Genomic DNA, 26116 nt, shown 5'->3' with positions numbered 1-26116 from the left:
GCCGCGACCGGCGCCGCCGCGCGGTCCGCGGCCCGAGCGCCCGCGGCGGCTGTTGCCGCTGCGCTGGCCCGTCTGCGCACCAGAGGGCTCGGCGCCGCTGCTGCCTTCGCCGCCGGCCGTGGGCGTCGAGGGCGAGGCGGGGACGGCGTCGGCGTCGCCCGTGGCGGGAACAGCGGGCGCAGCGTCCTTGCTCGCCGAGCCGTTCGAGGGCGCGGCAGAGTCGGAAGCAGCAGCAGCGGTCGAGTCGGTCTTCTTCACCTGCGCAGGCGCGACGGGCGTGCCAGACGCGTCTGCGACGGATGCAGCCGTCGGCGTGCCCTGCTGCTGCTGCTGCTGCTGAGGTGCAGCATTGCGCGGACCGCGACCCTGCTGCTGCTGCTGTTGAGCAGGCCTCTGCTGCGAGCTGGTCTGGTCACCACCGCCGACAACCTGCCCAGAGACGCTCGCAGCCCCGGCGTGTCCCCACCCGCCAGGCGCCGCAAAGCCGCCGCGCGCTGCGCCGCCCCGAGGCCCGGAAGGCGTGCGGTGCGGGTGGTGCCCTACGGGGCCGGGACCGGGCGAAGGGCGCGTGCCCGTGGGAGCGGAGCCGTTCGGGGTCGAAGAGGGGAAGCCGCGCGGACCGAGGTAGGACGAGGGGGCGGAAGGCTGCTGCGGCTGCTGGGAGGGCGTCGGGGCGGCTGCCGCAGCGGGAGTGGAGGAAGGGGCGACAGGAGGGGCAGGGCGGGTGGCGGTAGAAGGACCGGTGGGTGCGGGAGAGGGCGCAGACGAAGGGACAGGAGGGCGCGGGGCGTTCTGCCGGTAGGCAAAGTTGAAGCCTGTTGTGAAAGACGTCAGTACCATCAATCGCCGCCAGGACGTGCAGCTGCGTACCCTGACTCTTCATCTCGCTACCGATCCGACCTTCGCGGATGTCGAGCACGAGGCTACCGTACGCTGCGTCCGGGAGATTCCTGCGATGGTCGAGCTGGTGAGTCGACGCCTGAAGCGGGGAGGAGAGAAAGCGAAGGCACCAGTTCCAGCAGTTCTTCCACGCCGTCTCCTCGATTGCTGCGCCGCCGCCAGACAGGTTGCTAGTCGGGATGCGGTTGGCCACGGCGAGCGCGTTCTGCAAAAGAGTGCGCTGGTTCTCGCTGTGAGACAGAGGCGAGGTCAGTCTACCTCCGATGGAGTGCTGAGGGGGATGCCACTCACTCGACGACACTCTCGACCTGGTTCTTGACGTGGTCCCAGATCTCGGCAAAGCTCTTGCGCGCGGCCTCGAGCTTGCCCTTGAACGCGTCCGGGTCGTGCTGCACCGAGAACTCGTTGTACGACACGCCGTAGCGGAAGTGGAGCCCGGCCGAGACGGTCAAGTCGGCCTTGAGAACGAGCGCGAGCTGCGAGAGGAGGCCCTCGCGGCCGGGCGAGGCGTGCGAGATGAGGAGGCGGGTCTCGGACGGGTCGTAGACCTGTGCGTTGGTGGAAAGCGAAGCACGGTCGGTCAGCCACGATCAGCAGACGAGCCAAAGCACCGGAAACAGCGCACCTTCTGTGCCGTGTCGACGAGCTCGCCAATCTGCAGCATCGTGGTCCACATCGTGCCCTGCCCACCAGCGATAGTCGCCGTTCCCGTCCCGTTGTCAAACAGCTTGTGCGGGACGACGGCGCCGCCGAGGCCGAAGAGGCGGAGGCGGACGCCGCCGATGAGGAGCACGCGGGTCGTCGCCTCATCGAGGACGGTCAGGTTCGGGATCGAGTACGACGGCGGAGTTGAGGGGACGCTCGAGGGGCGGGTCGAGGCGGAGAGCGGGGCGGGCGCGAGCTTGGAAGGGTCCGAGGGGATCGACTGGGCCGAAGGCGGCGCGAGGCGGATCTTTTCGAGGATCGAGACGTCCTCGCAGGCGCCCCAGACGGTGTAGACGGGGACGTTGAGCCGAAGCTCGCCCGTGAGGAGCTTGGGAAACTCGGAGAGACCAAAGGCGGGAGAGGCGGGCGTCGAGTCGGGGAAGGCGGTCTTGGGAGGGCTGGCGAGGAGCTCGCGCTGGAGGGCCGGCGTCGTGTTAGGCGAGAGGAGCTGGGCGCGGAAGGTCGGGGTGATGAGGGACGAGTACTGGATGAGGTGCTTGAGCGTGCGGTCCGAGATGGTCTCGAGCGAAGACGGTTCTGTGTGCGAGACGAGCAGAGGTCAGATCTCTCTACGTCTCTTTGGACGGATCCCGTTTCGACCGACCGTAGAAGCCAAAGTCTCCGCTGTGGATGATGGCAACTGCCGAGTGCTCTGCTGCGAGTGCGTTGAGTGTCGAGATGGATCCTGTTGCGAGCGACCGAGTGACGGTGTCAGTGCGCCGTCTCTCGCTCCGACCGGGTTGTGCGCCCTCGCATGGCCCCGTGTAGCTTGTTCTAGCCGTTCAAGATCATGCAGCGTGCTCGCAGAGCGGTGTGAGGAGCGAGAGCTGCTCGTGGTGCGTCGTCGATAGAGGCGGCCCCGGCGCTCGTGTCGCTCGGGCAGGGCTGCGGCGGGACTGACCTCGGATGTCTGCGACGCAGAGGATGCGGCCAGCGTCGGTGGCGAGGACGTCGACGCGGCTGCTCATCGGGTCGGCGGCGAGGTGCTGGGGCCGCGACGGGGCGGGGGCCGGTGCGGCGGACTGGGGAGCGAGGGCGGCCATCGAGGGCTCGTGCGGGCTCTGCGGGCGAGGCTTGGACGCGCACAGGCTCTGTCCGGGCAGATGAGCGCGAGGGCGAGACGGCACCAGCGTCGTCGTCGCGGTGCCCCCTCTCGACACCCTCCGACCCTCGCTCTCGCGCAACCTGTTCTGTAGATCGACAAGGGGGCATAGACCATCCTTCGAGCAGTCTTCAAAGTAGTGCGGACGACGCTCGAGCAGAAACGGACAGTTCGGTCGCCTCGAACCTCGATTCCTTCCGCGTTTCACAACGTTCGCACCAAGATGCACGACACTCAACCGCAAGTCCCCTGACTGCCCCTACCCTATGCCCCATCCACCACAGCATGCGTCCCTGCCCCCCTACCGACGCCCTCGGGCAGCTTCTCCTTGCGCCGGTACCACCTGAGCACCTTCGGGCGCGCCGACGAGGGCGCAGCCTCGCGCTCCGCCACACCCTCCCGCGCACCCCGCTCCTGCTGCTGCTGCCAAGTCTCCTTCGCTCCGTCTCCCGCGCCGGGGCCGCCGCGGCCCTCGCGCTCCTCCCCACTCCTCACGCGCCGCTCCTCGACGCACACGATGCACTCGCAGCTCCACCTCCTCACCCGCTCCCACCTTGCCCACCCGTCCTCCTTCCCGCCTCCCTCCTCCTCCCCCCCAAGTGCCCAGACCTCGACGCCCGCGTGCGCCTCGCGCAGCGCGAGCGCGTCCTCGAGCACGCCGAGGTGCGCGCCTGCGCACAGCGCGCAGAAGCGCCACCCGCGGCCGTGCGCGCCCGAGCCGCCGATGACGAGCGTCGGGAGCGTACCTGCGGCGGCCGAGGGCGCAGAGGCGGGGCGCAGCAGGGAGGAGGAGAAGGAAGAGGTGCGCCGCGCCGTCGCCGATGGAGGCGGAGGAGGCGGCGGTGGTGGGGCATCGAGTCGCGCGAGGAGGGCGAGCAACAGTCGCTGCTCGAGGGTGGCGGGTCGCTCAGCCGCAGTGAGGCCCCTCGTCGCGGGCGCAGGGGTGTTGGACCGCGGCGGCGTCGCCAGCGGCGAGTCGAGCGCGGGCTGTGGCGCGAGGGCCGGCGGCGGAGCGGGGGCGTGCAGGGCCGGCGGGAGGCGCGAAGGGATCGAGATGCCCGGGTCGAGGTGGTGCACGCGCTCGTAGAAGGTCGGGACGAAGAGGGGCGAGGAGGGCGTGAGGAAACGAATGCAGGACGCGCAGGTGTAGGATGATTCGACGAGGTCGGCGAGATGCGGCGGTAGAAGGGCGAGCGGGAGCTCGGTATTGGCATCTGGTCGGATTGTCCCGTCGACTGGCGCACCCGTCGGCGAATACTTCTGGTAGACCTGCGCGGCGATTGCGGAAAGAGACGTCTCCTCGACGCGCCATGACGAAGGCAGCAGCCGATCCAGCGGCGTCTGCACCAGCGTGTCCTGCACGCTCTTGAGCACATCTCGCACGTTGGCCCTCGCGCCCGCGCCCTTCGGGTGCGCCCGCGCCCTCCCGCTGCGGAACGACGACCCAGCGCTGAGCGGCTTGAGCGCCTTGCGGGAGGAGACGAGGCGGTTGCCGTGCGTGCGGAGGCGGCGGAGCGAGGAGAAGAGGGTGATCCAGGGCGGGAGGTGCGAGAAGTGGTTGTGCGACAGCGAGAGGGTCTCGAGATTGGGGAATAGGCGGCAGAGATAGAGAGGAAAGCCTGTAGAGCAGAGCGAGACTCGTGAGTGAGCGTCCCAAGGAGCTAGGTGTGTCGGCTGCATGAAACGCAGCCCGTCCACCGAAGCACTCAGAGCAGCACGTACTCGTAAGGCGGTTCTTCGAGAGGTCCAGGCTCCTGACGCCGTCGAGCGCATGCCCCGCCTTGCAAGTGGCTTCCTCCATCGTAGCGACCGTGAAGGAGCAGTACCACGCCGCGACGTGCTCGAGCCTTCTTAGTGCGGGCCAGCCGTCGAGGTCGAGATCGGTCAAGTTGAGTTTGGAGAGCGACAGGCGTGGCAGCGACGACGGGAGGAGGAACGCTTCTAGCGAGGTGAGGAGCGCGGACGTGAGGTGCGCAAAGGCGGGTTCGGCGAGAAAGTCCGGCGGCGGGTTCTGCGCGGGACGGGGATGAGGTGAACTCCGCGCTCGTGCGGTCGGAAGAGCGACACGCACCTGCTTGACAGCACTCTCAACCGCACCAACCCACTCCAAGCTGTCTGACTCCCTCCCCTTGCCCTTTCCGCCAGCGGCGCCTCCTCCAGCATTCCACCTCTGCTTGAGCGCAACGAGCGCCTTGGCATCCTCCTTCGCAAATTTCGTCCGGCGAAACTCGCGCCCCTTGTCACCGTCGTCGAGCAGTGCCGCGCGCACATCCCGAGCAAGGCGCGCCAGGATCGGGACAAACACTCCGAGCGGGTTGTCCTGACCCGCCCCGCCGCCGCTCCCTCCTCCTCCTTCTTCCCCGGCGTGCGGCCTGCGCACGAGCGTCGCGAGCGGCGGGAGGGCCGCCGCGAGGGACTTGAGCGCAGCGGCGAGCGCGTCGAACGAGTGGGTCGCGAGCGACTGGCGCGCGCGCAGGACGGCGAGCGAGAGGCGGAGGTTGGAGCGCGCGACGGGCGACGCGGTGCGCGCGCTCGCGGTCGCGGTCGAGGAGGAAGGACCGGCGAGGCTCGAGTCGAGGCGCGAGACGAGGCGCGCTTCGTCGCCCGAGAGCCCGCTCGAGCTGTAAAGGCCTTCGGTGCTGCGGTCGTCTTCTGAGCTGTCGTCGCCCTCGGTCGAGCTCTCATCGTTGTCGTCGTCGTCGTCGTAAGCGCCGTAGCGGTCTGTCTCGGAGAGGGACGAGGCGGTGGTCGAGAGGAACGAGGATGACGAGGTGGAGCGGGTCGACGAGGGCCGGCGGAAGAAGGCGGGCTCTGCAACTGGTCCGAGGCCACTCGAGTAGCCCGGCGACCTGCTCATCCCGTGCACCAGCGCACACGCGAAGTGAGAGTGCAGCGTCGACCCGAGTGGGGAGAGCCTGGCCGAAGGTTGGCACCGTCTCGACTCGCAACGTCGCTGTGCGGGCCCGATGAAGGGCCACGGGGCACTGCAAGAAGTACTGCGGTCACCGTACCGAACCTGCTCAAATCCCACAGGCGACCGCTCTTTCTGCGCTTCTCATCAGCTCGGCGCACTCCTACGCTGGCCATGAGCGTGCAGGGGCCCTCTGGCTGGCGCAAAGGCGGCTCAACAGTGCGACAAACATCAGGAGGGATCGGCTGCTGGGCCCGCAGCGCACCGTGCTGTCGAATTACCGCCCGCGCGCCCCGTCCCACTTCGACGGGCACAACTGACACGCTTGGCGGCTGCTTTATGCTTTGGGCGCGCTTGCCTTGAGTGCGGTGCTGGCCTCTGTCGCGCTCTAGCACTATGTCGGTCCGTCCCTGCTCGCTAGGCCTGCTTCAGCCGGGTCGCTGCTGCTCGTTCCGCAAGAGCGGATCGTCCTCGCGCCTTCTTCTGCGGTCCCAGCCACTGCTGCTGATATCCGGCGCGTCACCAATCTCTCTTGACCTGCGTCACGTCGCTCTCCGTGACCGCAGCGACGATGATGGGCGAAGCGGACGATGCCGCGGGCCGCACCGGCTCATTCACGCTCCACGGCTCTACAGTCATGCTGCAGCGGGCCGCGCAGACGCTTACAGACTCACCAGAAAGCCTATCTCGTGCACATGCAGGCAATCGGACGCAAAGGAGGGGCGGATGAAGGAGTGATCGCGTATCTCGTACTGCCGGAACTCTCTGGCTGGGGGGTCCGGCGGCTTGCAACGTCGTCCCGGAAGGGTCGAAACTGCTCGATGCGTGTCGAGAGAGTGCCTGGAGTGCATTGACGAAGCGCAGCGGTGCGCTCGAGGGTTGCGGTTTCTTCCGACGGGGGCAAGATCTCGCTCGACAAGTCGGCAGAGTGCGTTGTTCGGCACCTCGACCGCTCCTCGTCGTCCTCGTCTCCTGTGCCATGTTTGCCCGCTCTGTCAAGGTGCGCTGCTGTCCCTCGTCTGCCCGCCTGCACGCAGGACGGCCCCGTTGACGCTGCCGTCTGGTGTGTCGCCTTGCTGCCCACAGGCCGTTGCCGTTCCTTCGCGCTCGTTTGCGAACCGGTCGTTCACGTCGTACTCTGCGATCCTCGTGCGTGCCTGTCCCGCTCTCGGCTGGCCCCAGGGAGGGAGCGGCGGGTGCCCGGCGGTCGACCCGACGAGGGCCGCAGAGGCCGGCGCACCCTCGCTCCTCCCGCCGCCGCTCTCGCCGCGCCGCAGTGCTGACGTTGCCGGTTTTTGTACCGCTCCTGCCACCTCCACGACCCCACCCGAACCATGTCGCTCTTCCCGCCCGTCGCCCCCGGTCAGGACAAGTTCCGTGTCGAGCGCGACACCTTTGGCGAGCTCCAGGTCCCCGCAGACCGCTACTATGGCGCCCAGACCCAGCGGTGAGCTCTTTGTGCCTGCTGCTCCTTCTCTCAGGCGTTCCAGGTCGACCGGGCGGACGAGGGCGACCTCGTCCTCGGCGAACACGAGCGGTGTGGGGAAGCGCACCGCGCTCGCCGCTGAGCAGGAAGGAGCGGGACACAGGCGCTGAGCGAGGCAGTACTGACTCTCCCGGACCCCGCGCAGCTCGCTCCAGAACTTTGACATTGGCGGCCCGTCGGAGCGCATGCCCGCGCCCCTCATCAAGGCCTTCGCCGTCCTCAAGCGCGCCGCCGCAGAGGTCAACATGACCTACGGCCTCGACAAGAAGGTCGGCGAGGCCATCCGCCAGGCCGCCGACGAGGTGCGCCGTCGTCGCCCGCCCCTCCCCCTCCTCGGCCCGCAACTGACAGGCGCATCCTCCCTCCCACTCGACAGGTCATCTCGGGCAAGATTGGCCAGGACCACTTCCCGCTCGTCGTCTTCCAGACCGGCTCGGGCACGCAGACCAACATGAACGTCAACGAGGTGCGCGCCCCCCGTCTACGTTCGCTCCTTCTCCCGCTCACTCTGGTCGCAACAGGTCATCTCGAACCGCGCCATTGAGATCCTCGGCGGCGAGCTTGGCTCGAAGAAGCCCGTCCACCCGAACGACCACGTCAACATGTCGCAGTCGTCCAACGACACGTTCCCGACCGCCATGCACGTCTCTGCCGTCGTCGAGATCAGCAACTCGCTCATCCCGGCGCTCGAGGAGCTCAAGGAGGCCCTCTACGCCAAGCAGCAGGAGTTTGAGAAGATCATCAAGATCGGCCGCACCCACCTCCAGGACGCGACTCCGCTCACGCTCGGCCAGGAGTTCTCGGGCTACGTCGCCCAGGTCGAGAACGGCATCGCGCGCGTCAAGGACGTCCTCCCGCGCCTGTCCAAGCTCGCGCAGGGCGGCACGGCCGTCGGCACGGGCCTCAACACGAAGAAGGGCTTTGACGTCGCCGTCGCGGCAAAGATTGCCGACATCACGGGCCTCGAGTTCGAGACGGCGCCCAACAAGTTTGAGGCGCTCGCCGCGCACGACGCCATTGTCGAGGCCTCGGGCGCGCTCAACGTCGTCGCGTGCTCGTTCAACAAGATTGCCAACGACATCCGCTACCTCGGGTCGGGCCCGCGCTGCGGCCTCGGCGAGCTCTCGCTGCCCGAGAACGAGCCCGGGTCGTCCATCATGCCGGGCAAGGTCAACCCGACCCAGTGCGAGGCCCTCACCATGGTCGCCGCGCAGGTCATCGGCAACAACATGGCCATCTCGGTCGCCGGCGCCCAGGGCCAGTTCGAGGTGCGTTCTGAGTCCAGTCTCACGTCGTACAGACAGAGCATTGCGTTGTCGCAGTCGCATGCTCGTGTCCTGCTGTCTTGCGTCCGCCGCGCCGAGCCGAGTTCGTCCCGCTGACCCCCTCCCCGTCTCGCACCAGCTCAACGTCTTCAAGCCCGTCCTGATCAAGAACCTGCTCCAGTCGATCCGCCTCCTCGCCGACGGCTCGCGCTCGTTCACCAAGAACTGCGTCGTCGGGATCAAGGCCAACGAGGACCGCATCCACAAGCTCCTCCACGAGTCGCTCATGCTCGTCACCTGCCTCAACTCGCGCATCGGGTGCGTCATTCTCTCTGAGTCCTGGTTCGGCACCCAGCAAAGGGCCGCTCTGCAGGACGCCATCGTCGTGTCTTGCCATCAACCCGCACCTGACTGACGCGCGCTCTCCCTCTCCCTCGCCACAGCTACGACAACGCGGCCAAGGCGGCCAAGAACGCGCACAAGAAGGGCCTGACTTTGCGCGAGTCGGCGCTCGAGCTCGAGCTCCTCAGCGGCGAGGAGTTTGACCGCCTCGTCCGCCCCGAGCTCATGATCGGTCCCGACGAGGCGTAGAGGGTCGAGTCGAAAGAGAAGTGCATTGTACCGGGTTTCTGAGTTTTCCGGAAGCGGAGGAGCAGAAAGGCGAGAACGACAGAGGAGGATCGGCGAGAGGAGAGGAACCGGTCGGCCCGTTTTCGCCGTCGCAGCGGCCGCTTGTTTCGACTCGCCTCTACGGCACTTGCACAGGGGCGCGCGCACGAGTCGGACAAGAAAGGAACGCGAGTGTGCTTTCGGCCTCCGAACGAACGGCGCCCACGAGGAATCCGACAAGGAGCTGCGCGAGTTGCAGAACATGCGACGAGAGCGGGGGAGCGAGTGACTGTGAAATGACCGGGGAGACCGAGACTGGAGCCTGTATGAGGTGGAGAGCGAGCGAGGGAGAACCTGCAGAGCGTGCGAGGCAACGAGAGAGAGAGAGTGGCGCAGGTTTTGGTGGCCGAGCGCGCAAGGGCGCTGGCGGGAATCTGGTGATGTGAATGTGTACGGTGTAGGATCGGTGTATCGGGGCACAGAACGGGAACGGAGGCGAGACTAGACAGCAAGGGAAGGGGGACGAAACGCGAAAGGAATTGAAAGAGCATCAGACTGAGACGGGGACCAAGAGGCACTGATTAGAAAGGGGAAGGTCGAAACCAGCAATCACCACCTGAAACTGCCTGCCGAGCCAGCGCCGCCACCAGGCGCGCTGCCGTATCCGGCGTGCGGGTCCTGCTCCGATGGCGGCATCTGCATGTGCTGCTGCTGCTGCTGTTGCTGCGCGAGCTCCATGTTCTCGACGAAGCGCTGCAGCGCAGCGAGTCCGCGCTGCTTGACGGCGCCCGTGTCCGTCTCGGGGCTGAAGACGCGCGTCGCGCGCACAACGGGCGGGCCATCGCCGCTGCCTGCGCCGGACGACGTCAGGCGCGCGGCGGTCGAATTGCGCAGAGCTTGCGCGGCGAGGCGCGGTGAGAGGGCGGTCTGTGCGGGAGAGCCGGGGAGATGCAGCCGCAGCGAGGGCTTGGGCGAGGTCGAGCCACCTGCGCCAGATGCCGAGGCTGGCGCCGAGAGGAGCGGCGAGTGCGCGGACGACGTGAGCTGCGGCGAGCGAGCTTGGCGCGGCGAGGTCGGCACCCAGCGCGAGTCGCGCCGCGTCTTGGTTGGCGACGTCGGGATCGAGGGGGCGTCGCGCGGGCTCTTGGGCACGGTCGAGCTCGAGTAGCCGAACGCGCCGTTTGAGGTGTCCTCGTTGGAGCTCGGGCTGCCCGACTTCTTGCCGCGGCGATTCGTCGGGTCGAGCTCGCCGCCGCTCAGCGCGCGGCGGAAGCGGATCGCGATGCGGTCGACGCCTTCCTCCGAGTCCTCGTCGTACCGCTCTGTCTCCTCGTCGTCTTCGTCATTGTCATCTTCGTCTTCGCCAGTCGCGGCCGACGCATCCGCGTCCTCGTCGTCCTCGTCGTCCCCATCGCGCGAGCTCGCATCGCCGTCCTTCGAGAACAGCGAGTCCGGGCGGGGCGACGCGCCGACGCCGGCTCGCGATCCGCCCTGCGCAACACCGTGACCAGCATGCCGCGCACGCGGCGTCGAAGCGCCCTCGCGACCAGACGCCGACCCGCCGCTGCGCGTCCGGCGGTGCCCGCCGCCCTTCTTCTCGCCGCTCGAGCTCGCGCTTCCGCTCCCGCCGCCCCCGGTGCTGGGCTTGCGCCCGTGCCCCGTGTGCCGCTTGGAGAGCTGCTGCGCATAACGCGAGATGGCCGGGATCGAGTCCCACGCGTTGCCGTACTGCGCGCCAAAGCGCGCCGGCGGCGTGCCCGCGCCGCCCGCCTGCGCCGGGTCGTCCGAGAACGTACGCAGTGGCGGCGGAACGCCCGCGCCGAGCGCAAGCGGCGGGCTTGGCTCGCGCGACGTCGCCGCGGCAGGCGCGGCGGCGGCGACTTCCCATGGGAAGACGGGCTTGACCTTGGACGGGTCAGGCTTTTCGCGCATCACGTCGCGGTACCAGTCGTGCGTCTCGCGCGGCGGCTCGGGGTACCGCTGTGGCGGCTCGAAGCGCTGCCGCTGCTGCGAGCGCGGGACGTCGTCGTCCCAGACGTTGGACGAAGACGGGATCGCTTCGCGCATCTGGAAGGGCCCGTCGCGCGGCGGCGACGAGCGGGACGGGTCCCAGGTAAGCTGTGGAGGCGAGGGAGCGCGAGGAGCGCGAATCGCGACGGACGTCGCGGTCGGGTCGCGAGCGGGAGAGGGGGGTGCAATCGAGATGGTCGGAGTAGGCGGAGTAGGCGGAGCGGCCGCGTCAGACGCGACAGGCGGGGGAGGCGCTGATTGAGGTGCAGATGCAGGCGCAGGAGGCGCGAGGGACGGCTTTGAGTACTTTGGAAGGAGCGGCAGAGTCGAGAACTCCTTGCGAAGGAAGCTCTTCTCCGGCACGGTCACGCGGTCGCCGACATCGTAGGTCGAACCCGAGCCGTAGTGCCGCTCAAAGACGTCGTACCACTGGTTGACGAGGCCGAGGTAGTCGCGCGCTGAGGAGTTGGGGTCGTAGGCCACGCGCGTGCCGCGGTTCCACGGCTTATCGGCGCCGATGAAGTGCAGGACCGAGACGCCTTGGCCGTGTCGACGATAAGCCGGTGCATACCTGTAGTGAAGAAGCGAGGTCAACACGAAGCGTTCTCAGCGAGTGCGGAAGGGGAGACAGACGTGTAGAAGGCAGACGGGGTGACATTGTAGGTAAAGCTGAGGCGATGCCAGTCGTCAAAGTAGTCGTTGAGCAGGCCCTGGTCTCCACCGTCCCAGCTGCCTCGCTCGCGCATCATGTCGACGAGCGCGCCGAACGTCTCGAGGCTGGGCTCGGCAACAAAGACCCCGGAGTTGAAGGCATCGGGCCAGCCCTGGTCTGGCGCAGCGGCAAAGCGGGCAGGGGTGTTGAAGAGGTGCGAGAGCGGGCGGAGGACGAGCGTGTCTGAATCGAGGAAGACGACCTTGCGGAACTGGGTGAGGCGGAAAAGATGCAGCTTGGTGAGGGACGCGGCGAGGTCGAGGCGGCCTGCGCGGGTCGGGAGACAGAGAGGGGAGCGGGATCGGGTCAGTGCGTGTGCTCGGGTGCTCGTGCACGCGCGGGTGCGCGATCGAGGGGGATCCGCGGGGCCCGATGGGGGTTTGGGGAGCGAGGGAGCGGGAGCGGGAGCGCGAGAGGGCCGCACCGAGCAGCTTGAGCTCGTCGATGCTCTCGGACACGATGGGCTCGACCCCGATGACGACGTCGAACGCCTTGCCCAGCGCCTGCACCGTCGCGTGCGAGAGCGTCGCGGGCGTGGCGAGACAGACGGTCGCAAACGCGCGGCTGCGCGTGTCCTCGACGTCGAGCAACGAGTGCAGCGTCACGAGCGCCCCAGGCAGGTACTGGTCCGACGTCACGAGCGTCACAAACGCCAGCTCGGCGCGACGCTCGTCCATCGTCGCCAGTCGGATCCTCGGCGGTGGGGGACACCCTCGGCGACGCGCGCGCGCTGGATCAAGCCTGCTGGGCGAGGCAGGCTCCGGATTGGAAGGAGACCCTGCACGCGCTCTGCACAGCGCAGTCGAGGCAAATCGAAGCAAGCAGCGGTGCGACGGCGAGAGCGGGCCGACCGCTTCCTCGCGTCGCCCCGATCCGGTCCCCCTCTTTCCCGATCACCTTTGCTCCTTTTTGTCTCGCCCGTGTGGTTGTAGACACTCAGAAACTCGATGCAATGCACGACTTCTCCGTAGTAACCATCTACGCACGGTCGGGACCGATGAATGAGCTTGAGGCGGACGAGGCGGTTGAACCTCTCGCCGCTGAGAAGCTCAAGCTCAAACGCCGGCTCGCGCACCGTCAACCTATCTTGTGCACGCTTTTCGCCGCATTGGCCGCGTTGTCGTAGCTGTTGCGAGGGAGAAGGGGGAGAGGAGGGCGAGAGAGGGTCAGTCAAGGTAAGAACAACGGCGAGACGCGACCGACAGCGACCGGAGGCCAGCCCAATGCTCCTCGAGCACCGCAAATCTAGACGGAAAGAGACCCACCCGATGGGCGGGTTTGAGGCAGGGCACGAGCATGAGCGACCTGCGGACGAGCTCGTGGACGCGGTCCTTGCTGGCCCTGATAGCGACAACGCAGTTCTTGGTGAAAGAGCGCGAGCCGTCGACGAGGAGGCGGAGCAATTAGAGCAGGTTGGTGATGAAGGCGGGCTTGGAGACAGCGCGCTGTGTGCTCTACCGCGAGGCGAGACCAGCGGAGGTCACCGTTCCCGACTCGAGCCTGGCGACAGCCGACACTGCTCCGGGCCGACCGATCGCACACAGTGCTCTTAGTTCGGAAGCGTTCACGCATGCCGGAAGATCTGCAAGAGTCCATAGTCAGTACAACCAGCGCGAGGAGGGGATGGAGCGAGCGCACCTTGAGCCCCCACCAATTGATGATGACATAGCAGGTCGTGACCGGTACGAGGAGCACGACCAGGTACTTGTAGTACGTGTCTCGCACGAGCGCGTCGAGGACCTGTTGCGGCGCCTTCGCATCAGCGCGTTTAGCCAGCTACAAGAGGCGGCGGCGAGGCGAGAGCGTACCGTCACGCCGGTCGGAGCACAGAGAGGGCCGATAAGCATGCTCCAGAGCCCGACAAAGAGGCTCAAGGTGGACCCTGCGACGAGTGCGTAGCCCAGACGCAGCATCGAGGTGCCGTCGTCCTCGTCGTCCTCAAAGTCCGGATCGACTGGAAGCTCGAAGGCGTCGACGAGTCTTGGTGCACATTCGTCGGCTGGACGGCTCAAACGCCGGGGCGGCGATTGAGTGGCGGTCGCAGGCTCTTCGCGGTGCAGAGTCGAGTGAAGTGGGGCGACATCGACGCGCGGCGTGGACGCCGGTGCGATCTCTGTGAGGCTCGCGTCAGCTTCAGCGAGCCTGGCGGCACGTCGTGTACGGGCCATGCATCGGCTGGAGCTGCGACGAGGTAGTGAGCGGAGGAGAAAGACGCGAAGTGCCTGCCTGTTCGCGCCCACGACCCGCTCGCAGGAACCTGGACGTATCATGTGGAACACGAGCACAAAGGGCGCGAAGAGGCTAGTGATGGCAAGAAGGCGGGACAGGAGAAGAATAGGTTGCGAGGTGATGCTACGAACAATCGACTGGCACGACAGACAGCGGGATGGTACGGGTATACTGGGGGAGGAAAAGGACTGCAATCGAGTCGCAACGGGAGGTATCGTCGAACCAGCGAGAGCAGAAAGCGAACGAGCGAGGGCAGGTGCGATATAAGCGGAATGAGGACGGAGGAATCAGGTGTGCCGGTCGTTGCTGCCGAAGCAAAGCAGTCAGTTGTGCAGCTCGTGTAGTGACTGATGATGCAAGGACGCACCGACGCGACACCTTATTGAAGATGCGCAGAAGCGAGATGACGAGGACGGCAATGTAGAAGACGACCGAGCAGAAGATGAACGAGACCTGGGCGATCTGCTGCCGGCAGATTGTGCGGGACAGGCCGCGTGACACGCCGTTCTCGTCGAGCGACGGAGGCGGCGTATTGTACCGCTCGTACGGCGTGTAGTTGGTGCACTCGAGGGACGAGGTGAAGAGGTCGTTGAAGGCGAGCGAGAGCACGGCCGAGTACAGGCAGATGAAGACGAGCTCAGTGAGCGTGTGCGTCATCTTGGTGTGAATCTTCCACAAGCCTATAGGCAGGCCGAAGTACTCGATCTGCAGCAATGCGCGAGATCAGTATGCGTCCGGGATCTGTGAGGCAGCGACCGCCGCATCGCATGCCATATTGACGCAAACAATACGTACGTAGAGGGTCACAAAGATGTGGACGATCGCGAAAGGCGCGACAATGATGGCAAAAAGGGTCGAGGTCCCCATGATGCCGATGATGTTGTTCTCCACCTCGAGCACGCGAATGTGCGCGGCGAGTCCCAGCGTACAGCCGATGAGGATGAGGTTGATGGTGCGGATGAGGAGCGGCGAGAAAGGGTGTTGCAGGATGAACATTTCGAAGCGAGATCGCTTCGATTGCTGAGTTGCATTCTGGGAGAGGTCGAACGGATCCTGGTAGTCGCGCGGATCCTCTTCGCGGCGGAAAGGCGTCCAAGGCGTTGACCAGCCGGGAGTCTGCGTCGAAGTTGACCTGATGAGCAAACAGACGGGGGAGGTCCGGACAAATCCAACGCACCGTCGTCTGGTTGATCGAGAAGACGTTTGGCGGGGCAAGCCGCAGCCGCATCGTATTGCGCATTTTGCGGTGGTAGTTCTGCTTCTCGAGGTCGGGCTCCTCTCCGCGGTTCCGACTCCTGCTGAAGCGCGACAGCCTCGACAGCCTCGAGCGGTTCGACGCAAGCGACAGGCGATCGTCAGCCTCGTCATCGCCATCGTGACCGTCCCGACTCCTCTTCGCTTTGCCCTTGTCACCACCGTTGACCTCGTCCGGATGGATGTATCCGTGCACGCGGTCGAGGTACTTGCCCGGGAGCGTGAAGGTCCACCAGCCTTTGTCGGCTTGTGCAGCAGCGGCCGATTCCTTGGCTGTTGACCCTCGCTGGACGGTGTCGCCTGCATGGGCTTCTTCCGGCGGCGCGGGAGGAGCGGGAGACGGTGCCCGAGAGCGGTCGCGAGAGGGCGAAGACGAGCCGGGGGGAGTGGGTGCCTGCACGGCGCCAATGGCAGGGCTGCCCGCATGACTGGGCCGTCCTGATGGCGGGTTGCTCGTCGACGCTCGCCCTGCGCTCGAAGCGCTACCGTCGCCTGTTCGCCGAACGATCGACGACAGTCGCCGAGTCGCGGTGCTCGGGCGAGGCGGGATCGGACCGACGTGCGAGCCGTCGTCTTCGTCGCTTGAGAGGTCGTCAGGCGGCAGGTTCCTCGCCCATGCTGCGCGCAAGAGGCGAGGCGGGGTCAGCTGTCAATCGACCGAACAGCGAAAGCGATGAGGACAACGAGGCGCACCGGGCACCGTCACGACCTTGCGCGCGCCAGTCTGGTACTGGTACCGCGTGTGCGAGTCGCCCGAGGCCATACGCAGCGGCGCAATCACACGACGAGCGCGAGAGGGCACGAGGGCGACCCTCGGCGACTGCGTCGAACCGTCGGACTTGGCAGACGTCCTCAGTTTCCCCTGAGCTTCCTTTCACCGCGTACGTAATCGGCTAGCTCGCATATTCTCAGGAGAGCAGGAGAGCCGCATGCGCCGCAGAACAACGTTGCTCGACTCCCCAGCATACATCGTCACGAGTCGGCAAAGTCGCTTAAGGACGGCAACACGCTGATCACGACACCGAAGGGTACACCACGCCTCACGCTCACCCGTTGAGCTCAAAGTCCTCGCCGACAAGCGTGCCAAAGAGGTTGAGCGCCGGCGCGCCCGCTCCGAACCCAAAGTCGTTCGACGAGCCGCCCGCCGGACCCGCGCCGCTGCCCCACAGGCTCTGGAAGAGCATGTCCTGCTCGCGGCCCATGGCGATACTCGAGCTCATCGAGTCCCACTCGAGCGCGTTGCCCGTGAGCGGGTCGAGCCCCGCAGGCGCGTCGCCAAGCTTGAACCCGCCAAAGTCGGTCGTGGGCTCACCCAGCGTCGGCAGCGCCCAAGGTGCAGCGCCGGCCGAATGCGCGCCGGGGAAAGCGGGCGAGCCGTGCAAGTGCGCGGCGGCGTGGAAGGGGACGGTCGAGGGCGGGTAGCCGGGCGGAAGCGGATGCAGGCCCATGGCCGGGCTGTACATCGACGCGGCACCGGGCCCGCCGGGAAGAGGGTGGTAGCCGGCGCGAGGCGTGTTGTTCATTGAGGGCGGTACCGACTGGCCAGGCGTCGGAGTCGGCGCGAGGGCAGGGTCCGCGGCGCTCGCAGGCGGAGCGGACGCTGCGCCATTGCCGGCGGCCGCGTCGGGTCGAGGTGACGAAGGCCGAGTCGCCACGGGCGTGCCGATGCGCGAAGGCTCGCCCGACTCGCCGTTCTGCGTCGGCCGGACACCGAAGCGAGCGAGAAGCGTCGGCTTGCACTGCGCCTGCAAGCGACGCAGGAGTGCAGCGAATCCGCGCGAGATGTGCTGCCGGTCGGTCGCGTTCGTGTGTAGCGCCGTGATAGCTTCGTCCAGCAGCCCCATAACCTTGCTCTGACCGTGCTCGACGACTCCGACGGCGAGGGCCTGCGGGGTCCAAGATCAGCTCAAATGTTTCGACGTTGAGCAGGACAGAGCAAATCACCTTGAAGAGGAACGTAGCGGCAAAGAGGATACGTTGGAAGATCCTCGACGGCGCAACGCGCAGATACCCCTTGGGCGCGAGGTAGTTGACGGTGCGGTCGAGGATCGACTGCGCTGCCGCGAGGGCGTCGAGGCACCACTGCCCTTCTTGCAGGTTCAGCAACGAGGGCGATACGAACCACAAATCGTTTGCCTGGTCCAGTCTAGCGTCAGCACGGCAACTCGCGGCGGTACGAGGGAGGCGAGCACGAGTGCGCACTTTGACAGCACGCCGCAGACGCTCTTGCAGCGCACGAAGAGCGATGGCGTTGCCGTACAGTCGGACATACTCGAACTCCATCTGCAAAAGGGTCGATTCGACGCTGCCTTGCTCTGCGCGTGCGGGAAGATTGCGTCAGCATGGGCTTCTCGCAGTGCTGTAGTAACGGAACTGGGCGCACGAAGGACGGTGCGCGACTTGAGCAGCATCATCTGCAGCTCGTGGTCGAGCGAGCGAATAAACGACTCCCAGTGCCCCGTGCGCAGCATCGACCGCGTGATCTCCTTGTTCGGGTAGAGCCGCTCCTGGATCGTCCCCATGAGAGCAGCGATCAGGCCCTGCGGAAGCGTGCGCTCGGCCCACACCTCGTGGGCGCCTTCGCGGCGGACGCCGTGACTGAGATGGCTCGTGACCTGCTCCCACCACGACGAACTCATATCTGTGCAACTAGCGACTCAGTGACCTGTCTTCGCCGCAGGAAAAAGAGAACGCACAGGACTGCACGACGGCGTTGCGACCGAGACGAACTGATACGTGGCGATCGGCGTTGTAGCAGTCTGCTCAGCAGCCAAGTCAGCGCACTGTGGAACCCTGGACTATTCCTTCAAGGTAGACGCACAGATCCAGGTACGCAAGCAGCGCTCCTCCTCCCAGTTGACCGGTCCGCGAATGCTGGCAGGGCCGAAGTAGAGGTTGTGGATGCCGAGCTCTTGCGCGAGGCGGACGGCGCAGCCGATCAAGCTCCAGCTCATCCTGTGACAGCATCTCATCAGTTCACAGATTAGACTTGGGAAGATCTCGCAAGGAAGACGCACCCGTCGTACTGCGCCGACGATCGCAGCAGTGCTTCCGCATCCTCATCGCTCGCCTCGCCGTTCTCGCCCTCGTCTCCCGGCCCATCTCCCCCGCCCCACCCGCGCTTCCTCTTGCCGGGCCTGCCCGACGCGCTCCTGCCCGTTGCAGCCCTCCCGTCCGCGATGGGCGGCCACTCCGTGAGGAGGAGAAGCGCCTCGACGCTCGAGATGTGCCGCAGCTCGCCCGAGCCGTCGAGGAGACCGATGAGCTCGTCGCGGATGTAGTCCGCCACGGCGGAGTGGATGGCCCGCGCGCGAGGTGCGGAGGGGAGCGCAGAGTGTCGCGCTGAGATCGAGACCATCGAGGCGAGGAGGAGCGATTCACGCGAGGTGAGCGCGGGGAGGTGCGTCGCGTGAAAAATGCGGGGCGAGAGGAGCGGATAGAGAGGGGACATGTGATTCTCGAAGCTGTGGGTAAGATGTCGTCAGCTCAGCCCGGGTAGAAGATGAATGCGAGGGCAACTCACAATGCTAGAAGCGCTTCCGCCTCCGCGATCGTCACCATACCCTCCTTCACAGGCACCCATCTCTCCCAACCCGCGCCCTGCAGCTCCGACGCGGGCGAGTCAACCTCCTTCTCCTTGCCTTTCCCGTTGAGCGCAGCGGCAGTCCCCGGCGCGGCCGACCCGGTCGCACCTCCGCCCGACACTCGCCTCTCGCGCGACGGGCCGCGCTCCTTCCCGCTGAGCGCGCTCGTTGAGGCGCTAGTGGGCCTGCCCGGACGGGATTCGGCACCGCTGGACGACGCGTCGACCGACGCCGAGAGCGAGCGAAGGGACGAAGCGGTCGCGAGGAGCTTGAGCGCGTCCGAAGGGTTGTGCAGCGTAGAGGAGAGGAGGACGTTGGCGTCCGACGGGCCGCCGCGCCCTGTTGGGTCGATGGAATCGCGCCTCTCCGGCGTATCGGCAGACATGTTCTCGTCCTCGTCGTCATCCAGCCCATCACCGCGATCGCCATCTTCGTCGTCTAGGTCGAGCGAGGCCGTCGAGTGGGTAGGGTGGTTCGGCTGCTCGGGCGTGGTGGCGGCGCGGGACGCCTGCGCGAGGTGGCGTAGGTGCGGGCGGTTCGGGTCGTATCCGCCAGGCGTGGGTGGACCACTCGCCGTGGCGTGCTGATAGTAGTACGATGACGCGGGTGGTTGCTGCGTCTCGCTATTCGGGGTGGTGCTGGCGGCGAGAGTAGCGGCAGCGGAGGCGGGCGATGGATAAGGCTGCCGGGATGTCGAAGGCCCCGTGCTCCATCCGCCCACATGCGGCGAAGCATACGGATGCGCAGCCGTACGTGCGGGAAGGGCTTGAGGCGGTTCTGCTGCAGGCGAGTCGGACCCTGCGCCCGTTGCCGCACCCTTGCGCGGGGGACGCTGCGGCGCGACGCTCGTGTACGGCGCGCCGCTATCGCCGGAAGGCTCGATGTACGTTTTGGCGTTTGCGCGGACGACGAAAACGCACTCGCGTGATTCGCGGCGGCAGCGGCGACAAGGAGGGTCAGACGGGTTGTCGGGGTCGCCTGTTTGGCGAGGGGTCAGACACGCAGAACGAGTCAAGCGGAACTCGCAGAGACATGGACGCACCGAGGTCGCACTTCAACTTGCGCTGCGATGCGGAACGAGGGGTCACGAGTCAGCAGAAGGCCAAGCATCGGGCCACAAGCAGAGGAGGGAGGGAGGCGAAGGAGGGGCACGCACGGCGCGACACGGCTGGCAGGCACGGTAGGTACGCTTGGCGCGTACAGGCTTCTGCCCGTCCTGAGACGGCCCAGGCGAAGCGTTTGGCTCCATGGGCGGCGGGGGAAAACGAGGAGCAGGCGAGCAGCGAGCGAGCGAGCGCAAGGGTCGCCGTGAGCCGATGCGCGGGCGGACGTGCGCGAGCTCGAGATAAGCGGCAGGCGGGGTCAGGCAAAGCGCAACGCTGGTTGGCCTGCTGGCGAGATGCAGGCGAAAGCGACGGGGCCCAGGAAGGAGGGGGCGAACTTTACCGAGCTTCGAGGTGATCGGGCGCAGACGACACCTGGCACCCGCCGAACCGAGCTTCGTGCTGTGGACTCTGCCGTATCGCAGGTGACTCTGACCAGCCCTCGACGCCCGTCAGACTTTGCAGCGCGAGAGGTCCGTGCCGCTGGCAGTTTCCTTCTCTCCTCCTCATTGCTTCCCCCTCTCCGAAGGGAGGTTCCCACTCTCCCCTGGCTTGCTCCCGATGAATCGTTTCGCTTGTCCTGAACAGGAGAGCAGGCCAGCACAGAGCTGAACAACCTGGAGGTAGCTTACTCTGCGTCGACGTGACTTTCACGTGTCCCGCATCATCGTCTCGTCCGCTCGGTGCCTAGGCTCTCGCTCCTCCTCGCTCTCGCGCGCCAGAGACAAGTGAACGATGCCCTTCGAGACTCAGCAGGGCCACGAGATGCGACCTCGACTGCTTCCACGCGACGGCAAGCTCGTGCTGACCCGCCTGCACGTCAAGGGCGCGGCCGCGGACTCGCCGAAGGTCGACCGTCTCACAGCGCTCCCGCCCGAGCTGCTCGAGACCATCTTTGAGCTCGCGTACGACTCTTGTGACCCGCCGGGCCCGATCTGCAAGGCTTTCCTCCCCTGCTATTGCAACCGCTGCTTCGGCCTCGTCCTCATCAACTCGTACGCCGAACTCGAAGGATTCGCCAAAGTAATCGCTGCGAAGCCTTTCCTCGGTACATTCACTCGCGAGCTGCGCATCGACTGCGAGGACGATAGTGGTGACGATGTCAAGCCCGACGAGCTTCGGCCACACGACGAAGACTTCATCCGCCTGGGTCGTCATCTGCCTTACCTCGAGACCTTCGACTTGACCGGCTCGAACCGCTCGGCTCTCCTCGCCCTGTCGGCAGCGGCCGCCTCGACACCGGGTTTCATGCCGAGCCTCAAGTCGCTTACTCTGTTCAGCCCTTTCCACGCCTGCTTCGATCCCTACCACCCGCTCTTTCTCGCCCCTCTCCACTACTACAGACATCTCGAGAAACTCGCCTTGCAGACCGCTTGCGATCCGGACGCAGGCCTGACGAGCCTCGCGCCCAACGCCTACCCTTTCGCCTATCCTCCGTTCCTTCTCATCACGAGTGTGTCCGTCTCGGCTCATTTCCGCCAGGCGCCCGAGCTTGTTCGCCTCCTGCCGAGCTTGCAGGAGCTTCACGTCGACGACATCGAATCTGACTCACAAGTGCCAAGCGTGCTCGAGGCAGTCCCGAACCCGACCGCTCTGCGCCTTCTGCAGATCCGCACGAGCAAGAGAATGACCTACTGGCGTGTCCCCAGCGCCGTCGAGCGCTTCTCCGGCTGTCAAAGCCTCCTCCTCATCGGCTTCTGCGATTGCGCTGAGCCCGCGTTCTTCGACCTCCTCCGTCAGCTCCCCCTCCGCTCGCTCGAGATGAGCAGCTTTGTCCTCAAGACAGACGCAAGGCTGCTTAAAGCTCTCATCTCAGGACCGACGAGGCACGGCACGCTCGAGCACCTCATCCTGAACAACGTTTGCGGCGAGATCGGCAAGTGGGTCACGCTCGACAACGCGGCCCTCGCGCGTATCAACAACGACACCGACTTGCCTGAGGGCTGGGAGGAGCCCGAGTGGCCGCAGACATGCAGCGAAGAGGCTGTGATCAAGCTCGTCAGGGCGGCAAAGGCAAGCGGCGTCCGCGTTTCGGGCACGACGATCGAGGCAATCGGCGTCGCCGAGGCGTGCGAGAAGCAGCGCGGGCTGATCGAATACCTCGATGAGACCGGCGCTTTCGAGATCCTGCTCTAGTGTGCAATCGACGTGCGATTTGAACTTCGACGAGGCGTGCGAAGTGCGAGATGCCACCAGTCCGTCTCGACCTCGCTCTGTTCGCTTTCGCAGAGAAGCTCAGCTTAGCTCACGGCAACATCGACGTTGTTTGCCAGCCATTTGTGCCGGACTGAGGTCAGGCTCGTAGGAGGCCCCGCCTGTCTCGCTCGCTTTTGCGTTGGAAAGGCCAGCTCCGTATCTGTACATCTGTCGACCTTCGCACATCCGTCTGTTGAGCTATCCGAGCCAATCCGAGGGTGCGCGACATGGACGTTGACCTGCTTCCGCTCCTCTCCCTCGTTTCGCTCAGCTTCTCCGACGCTTCTTCTACGGATCGAGATCGAGATGGACCACAGCAGTGTGCAAGAGCACCAGGTGGGCCTTCGTCCGCTCCCGAGGTCCTCCGCGCGGTTGACGGACATCCCGCTTGATCAGCTCGTCGAGACGGACGAGATCGTCCCCAAGGTCACCCTGCTCTCGCTGCCGGCCGAGCTGCTCCACCAGATCTTTCAGAACGTCTACTCGTCTTGGCGGTATCCGCCCGTCCCCGCGTGCCGCGCCCTGTTGCCGTACCACGACGCCCGCTTCCGCTCACGCTTCGCCAAGGTCAAGTTTTGGTCGTTGTCCACGCTCGTTTCGTTTAGGAAGAGTCTCGCGATCCGCCCAAGCGTCGGTGGCGTCTGCACGTCCTTCAAGGTTGACGACGAGTGCATCGACGAGAATGAGCCCGACCTCAACGTAGCCCGCGTCCTTCGCCTTCTTCCCAATCTCGAGTACCTCAAGCTCGTCGGCGACTCGTTGGTCGGTAGCGTGCTTGACAGTTCGAGCTCGACTGAGCTGCCCTGCCCGCATCTGCGCGTCCTCGCGCTCATCGCTCCGCTGCGCGACCGAGCGGACCCGTATCATCCCTCCTACTTCCGAGCCGTTCCGTCTTCAGTCGTCAGGATCATCTTGCGTCTGGAGGGCAGCAACAAGCAACCGTCCGAAGCTCTCGCATTGACCGAGGATCTCGACTTGCCGTCGGCGCGACTTCTCGGGTTGACGCTGTCGGGGGCGCCCTCGAACGCGGCCTCGCTCGTCGAAGCGTGTCCCGAGCTGCAACTGCTCGACATCAGAGGCGACATGCTGTCGAGCGCCGCGATCGATGCGGTCGCCGCCGCTGTCAGGCTCGACAGCCTGAAGACCCTTCACCTCACCGGAACGACGGCCGGCTGGATGATTCCCGATGCTCTGAAGTGCGCCAGCTCGATCAAGACGCTCGTCCTTCGTATGGGCGGGAGGTGCGCCGACAAGGCGTCGTTCGGCGTCCTCCGTTGTCTGCCGCTCCAGCATCTCGAGTTTGGCGAGCAAATGGTCGTGTCGGCTGCGTACCTTGTCAAGCTGATCGACGGTCCTGCGAGGATCCAGACGCTCAAGACTCTCGTACTCGATCACCTCGACGCCGACCTCGGCGAGATCGACGATTTTGTCTGGAAGCACCACCCGGATGCCGTCGAGGCGTGGCTTTCGTACGGGTACAAGCGCCCGGGCTGGACGAAGATGTTCCCGCGCAAAGCAATCGACGACATGGCGGCGGCGTGCCAAGCCTGCAACGTTGAGCTCCGCGGCAAGACGCTTCGAGCACCCGAAATCGAAGACCTCATTGACGCCAAACGGAACGAGGCGCAAATGTGGCTCGACCAGCGCAAAGAGCGCCGTAGGCAGGAGGAGGACGAGATGACTAGTCGTTGGTGGAAAAGGTCGTGATACCGAAAACCTTGGAATAGGACTCGCTTGCTTTGGCCTTCTCAACGCGCTTCTCTCGCTCCCTTGAACACCGCCAAGAGTGAGGAGAAGTGTGCAACAGCTACATGACCAGAGAGACCGAATACGAATGAGTGGTACAAGTCACCGCCAACCGTGCCAAACCTTGCACAAGTCGAGACCCTCGGTCACCCGCTCGTCTCGCGGCTCGTCGCCCTGCTCAAGCTCTCGGGCGGCAAGTCGAGCTCGTCGACGCGCTCCTTGACGTCGTCGCCCTCTGCGCTCTCCTCGGGCTGGTCGACCGCCTGCGCGTGCGACTCCTTCTCGATGGCGGCGTCGGCGAGCGAGCGCACGCGCGCCGTGCGGTCGAGCGTCGCGAGCTTGCGCGTGACGGTGCGCGAGACGCGCAGAGGGCGGCGAGTGACCTGCGAGGCGCGGTGGCGCAGTGAGAGGGTCCGACGGAGGGAAGGAGAGCGTGGAGGGTGGAGCGAGTCAGCGCTTCGTGCCCAGGCTTCGCAACGGCGCAGCCGCGTGACGGTCCGCAAGCGGACATATGCGCTGCAGTGAGGATTCGCGAGCAACAAGGTCACGCACCATGACGGGCGCGCTCGATTTTTGGATCAGATAGTTGGACGTCGATCCGAGGAGCATGCTGCGGGAGCGACTCGCCGATGTCAGCTGCGCGTGCGCCGGGAGCAAAAGTGGATAGGACCACGCACCCCTTGAGCTTTGTCAAGCCGCGACTTCCGACGAGGACGAGCGTCGGCTCGAGGTAGTCGATCATGTCGACGAGCATGTGTCGCGGCACCTTTGCGTGGATGGCCTGGCACACGACGCGCACGTTGAGGCGGGTGCGCTCGAGGAGGCCCGTCGCCTGCCGCGCGAGCTGGAGCGCCGCCGCCTGCCGCTCGCGCTGGTTCGTCAACTTGGCTTGCTTGTTGCCATCTTCCGTGTCGACTGCGGGGTGAGCACGAGCGTGAGCGGGGCGCGAGTGTGCAGGACAAGAGGCTCGTACGCACATTTGGTGTCAGTCTCCATGACCGAGACAATGATGCACTGCTCGGGTAAAACAGTGTGAGCGACGCGAGCATGAGGGCCCGAGCGATGGGAGCGCACCTCGTCTCCCTCGCGGATGACGGTCCCGATGGCCCACTGGATCGCATAGCTCGCCTCGTCACTCAAGTCGCTCGCGACGAGGTACCTCCTGCGCTGCTTGCGGCCCTTGCTCTCTTCAATCACGCGGTCGGGCTCGCCATGGACAATCGTCACCGTGCACCGGTTCTTCTCGAACGTCGGCCGCCCCGTGCGCAGCTCTAGCCTGGGCGCGCCGCTGATCGTCCCCGAGCGCGTCGACTTTCGGCGCGGCAGCTGCCCCGTGCGCGGGTTGGCGCGCGGCGGGCCGTTGGCGCCCGCGCTCGAAGAGGTCGCAGCGCCGCTGCTGCTCGCGGGCGGGGGCCCGCCGCCGAGACCGCGCGAGGGTGCGGCGCCGGCGCGGAACGAGGCGGCAAGAGGGTCGGTTGGCGGGAGGAGGTTGGGGCCTTCGCCCGGGTAGACCATCGTCGTGCCCTCGCGCGTCAGGAAGTCGTACGGCGTCTGCTCGGACGCGTTGGCCTGTGTGTCATGCACCGCGTGAGCCCATCGGCAGCACGCAGCTGAAAGTCGCAACGAGTCCCCACCTCTGTGTTCTTCTCGACCTCTTCGTCAAAGAAGTCGCCGTTCTCGTCAAAGAGCTCGTCGTCGTCGCGGTCGTCGTCGTCAAAGGTGCCGACGCTCGCGCCGTCGCTGTCGCGGTCCGAGGCCGTGTCGCTGTCGTCGTCCGACTCGAACGCGTTGCTCGGCGAGACGAGGGGCATGGGCCGCATGCCCTCGCCGTCGCTCTCGCCCTCGGTGTCGTCGCCGCGCATGCCCTCGGCCGAGGGCTCGCGGCGGCGCGAGCGCGAGCGCGACTTGCTCGCCGACTTGGACGAGCGCCACGGCGAGAGCGAGCGGCCGCGGGACCGGCCCTCGCGGTCGTCGTCGTCGCGGTCGCGGTCCGTGTCCTTGCGGGAGCGGCGGATCGAGAGGAAGTTCATGTGCGCGCACGTGGGGGAGCGGGAGCGCGAGAGATAGGGACGGCGGCGATGACGAGAAGTGGGGAGGAGGCGGGGAGGATGGGGTGTAGGCGACCTGGCTTCAAGGGAGAGTTCTGCTTGCGTGGCTCTACCGTGCCCTGCTCTACCCTGCTGTGCTCGATCGCACGGTGCGCCGTACGCGGTCAGAGCGGCGGGCGCCCAGGGCGGGGCCGAGCAGACGGTCACGGCGGAGGCACCCCTCGCCCCGCCCGTGTCCGCCTCTTGCGTGGGTTGT

At 66.2% G+C, this 26116-nt stretch overlaps 9 protein-coding genes across 9 annotated transcripts; 3 read left to right on the top strand and 6 right to left on the bottom strand.

The window, feature by feature from the left end:
• JCM10292_002478 (uncharacterized protein) lies at positions 1-2648 on the bottom strand (the record flags this gene model as incomplete). Its single annotated transcript, XM_076652755.1, has 7 exons — positions 1-815; positions 871-950; positions 1011-1130; positions 1192-1448; positions 1526-2142; positions 2210-2290; positions 2507-2648. Coding segments are annotated over 7 exons (2112 nt in total), but the record flags the coding sequence as incomplete, so codon positions are not given.
• Positions 2649-2971: 323 nt separating this feature from the next.
• Positions 2972-5564, bottom strand: JCM10292_002477 (leucine-rich repeat domain-containing protein; the record flags this gene model as incomplete). Its single annotated transcript, XM_076652754.1, has 3 exons — positions 2972-4326; positions 4430-4718; positions 4779-5564. The coding sequence occupies 3 exons, from the start codon at positions 5562-5564 to the stop codon at positions 2972-2974; spliced, it is 2430 nt and encodes an 809-aa protein (XP_076501709.1).
• Positions 5565-6597: 1033 nt separating this feature from the next.
• On the top strand, positions 6598-8960 carry FUM1 (fumarase FUM1; the record flags this gene model as incomplete). Its single annotated transcript, XM_076652753.1, has 8 exons — positions 6598-6618; positions 6705-6767; positions 6986-7065; positions 7250-7406; positions 7481-7570; positions 7626-8372; positions 8509-8687; positions 8813-8960. The coding sequence occupies 8 exons, from the start codon at positions 6598-6600 to the stop codon at positions 8958-8960; spliced, it is 1485 nt and encodes a 494-aa protein (XP_076501708.1).
• Positions 8961-9587: 627 nt separating this feature from the next.
• JCM10292_002475 (glycosyltransferase family 8 protein) lies at positions 9588-12377 on the bottom strand (the record flags this gene model as incomplete). The annotated part of the gene is made up of 3 exons (XM_076652752.1): positions 9588-11559; positions 11622-11967; positions 12125-12377. 3 exons carry the CDS (start codon positions 12375-12377, stop codon positions 9588-9590), a joined length of 2571 nt encoding a protein of 856 aa, XP_076501707.1.
• An 887-nt stretch (positions 12378-13264) lies between these two features.
• On the bottom strand, positions 13265-15946 carry SRF1 (phospholipase D regulator; the record flags this gene model as incomplete). Its single annotated transcript, XM_076652751.1, has 7 exons — positions 13265-13282; positions 13339-13440; positions 13509-13813; positions 14301-14634; positions 14725-15045; positions 15107-15801; positions 15877-15946. The coding sequence occupies 7 exons, from the start codon at positions 15944-15946 to the stop codon at positions 13265-13267; spliced, it is 1845 nt and encodes a 614-aa protein (XP_076501706.1).
• Positions 15947-16229: 283 nt separating this feature from the next.
• Positions 16230-20016, bottom strand: JCM10292_002473 (uncharacterized protein; the record flags this gene model as incomplete). The annotated part of the gene is made up of 10 exons (XM_076652750.1): positions 16230-17069; positions 17128-17319; positions 17386-17498; positions 17567-17824; positions 17880-17942; positions 18005-18138; positions 18201-18647; positions 18707-19745; positions 19810-19831; positions 19924-20016. The coding sequence occupies 10 exons, from the start codon at positions 20014-20016 to the stop codon at positions 16230-16232; spliced, it is 3201 nt and encodes a 1066-aa protein (XP_076501705.1).
• Positions 20017-20635: 619 nt separating this feature from the next.
• On the top strand, positions 20636-22006 carry JCM10292_002472 (uncharacterized protein; the record flags this gene model as incomplete). The annotated part of the gene is made up of 1 exon (XM_076652749.1): positions 20636-22006. One exon carries the CDS (start codon positions 20636-20638, stop codon positions 22004-22006), a length of 1371 nt encoding a protein of 456 aa, XP_076501704.1.
• Positions 22007-22372: 366 nt separating this feature from the next.
• On the top strand, positions 22373-23773 carry JCM10292_002471 (uncharacterized protein; the record flags this gene model as incomplete). The annotated part of the gene is made up of 1 exon (XM_076652748.1): positions 22373-23773. One exon carries the CDS (start codon positions 22373-22375, stop codon positions 23771-23773), a length of 1401 nt encoding a protein of 466 aa, XP_076501703.1.
• A 185-nt stretch (positions 23774-23958) lies between these two features.
• IMP21 (Imp21p) lies at positions 23959-25842 on the bottom strand (the record flags this gene model as incomplete). The annotated part of the gene is made up of 6 exons (XM_076652747.1): positions 23959-24195; positions 24365-24422; positions 24490-24727; positions 24790-24826; positions 24887-25381; positions 25447-25842. 6 exons carry the CDS (start codon positions 25840-25842, stop codon positions 23959-23961), a joined length of 1461 nt encoding a protein of 486 aa, XP_076501702.1.
• Between the last annotated feature and the right edge of the window lie 274 nt (positions 25843-26116).

This window comes from Rhodotorula paludigena (assembly GCF_050403205.1).
Source record: "Rhodotorula paludigena JCM10292 DNA, Rt_paludigena_JCM10292v1_ctg89, whole genome shotgun sequence".
NCBI lineage: Eukaryota > Fungi > Basidiomycota > Microbotryomycetes > Sporidiobolales > Sporidiobolaceae > Rhodotorula > Rhodotorula paludigena.
Note: the sequence above shows the minus strand (reverse complement) of the source record. Positions and strands in the feature narration are given on the sequence as shown.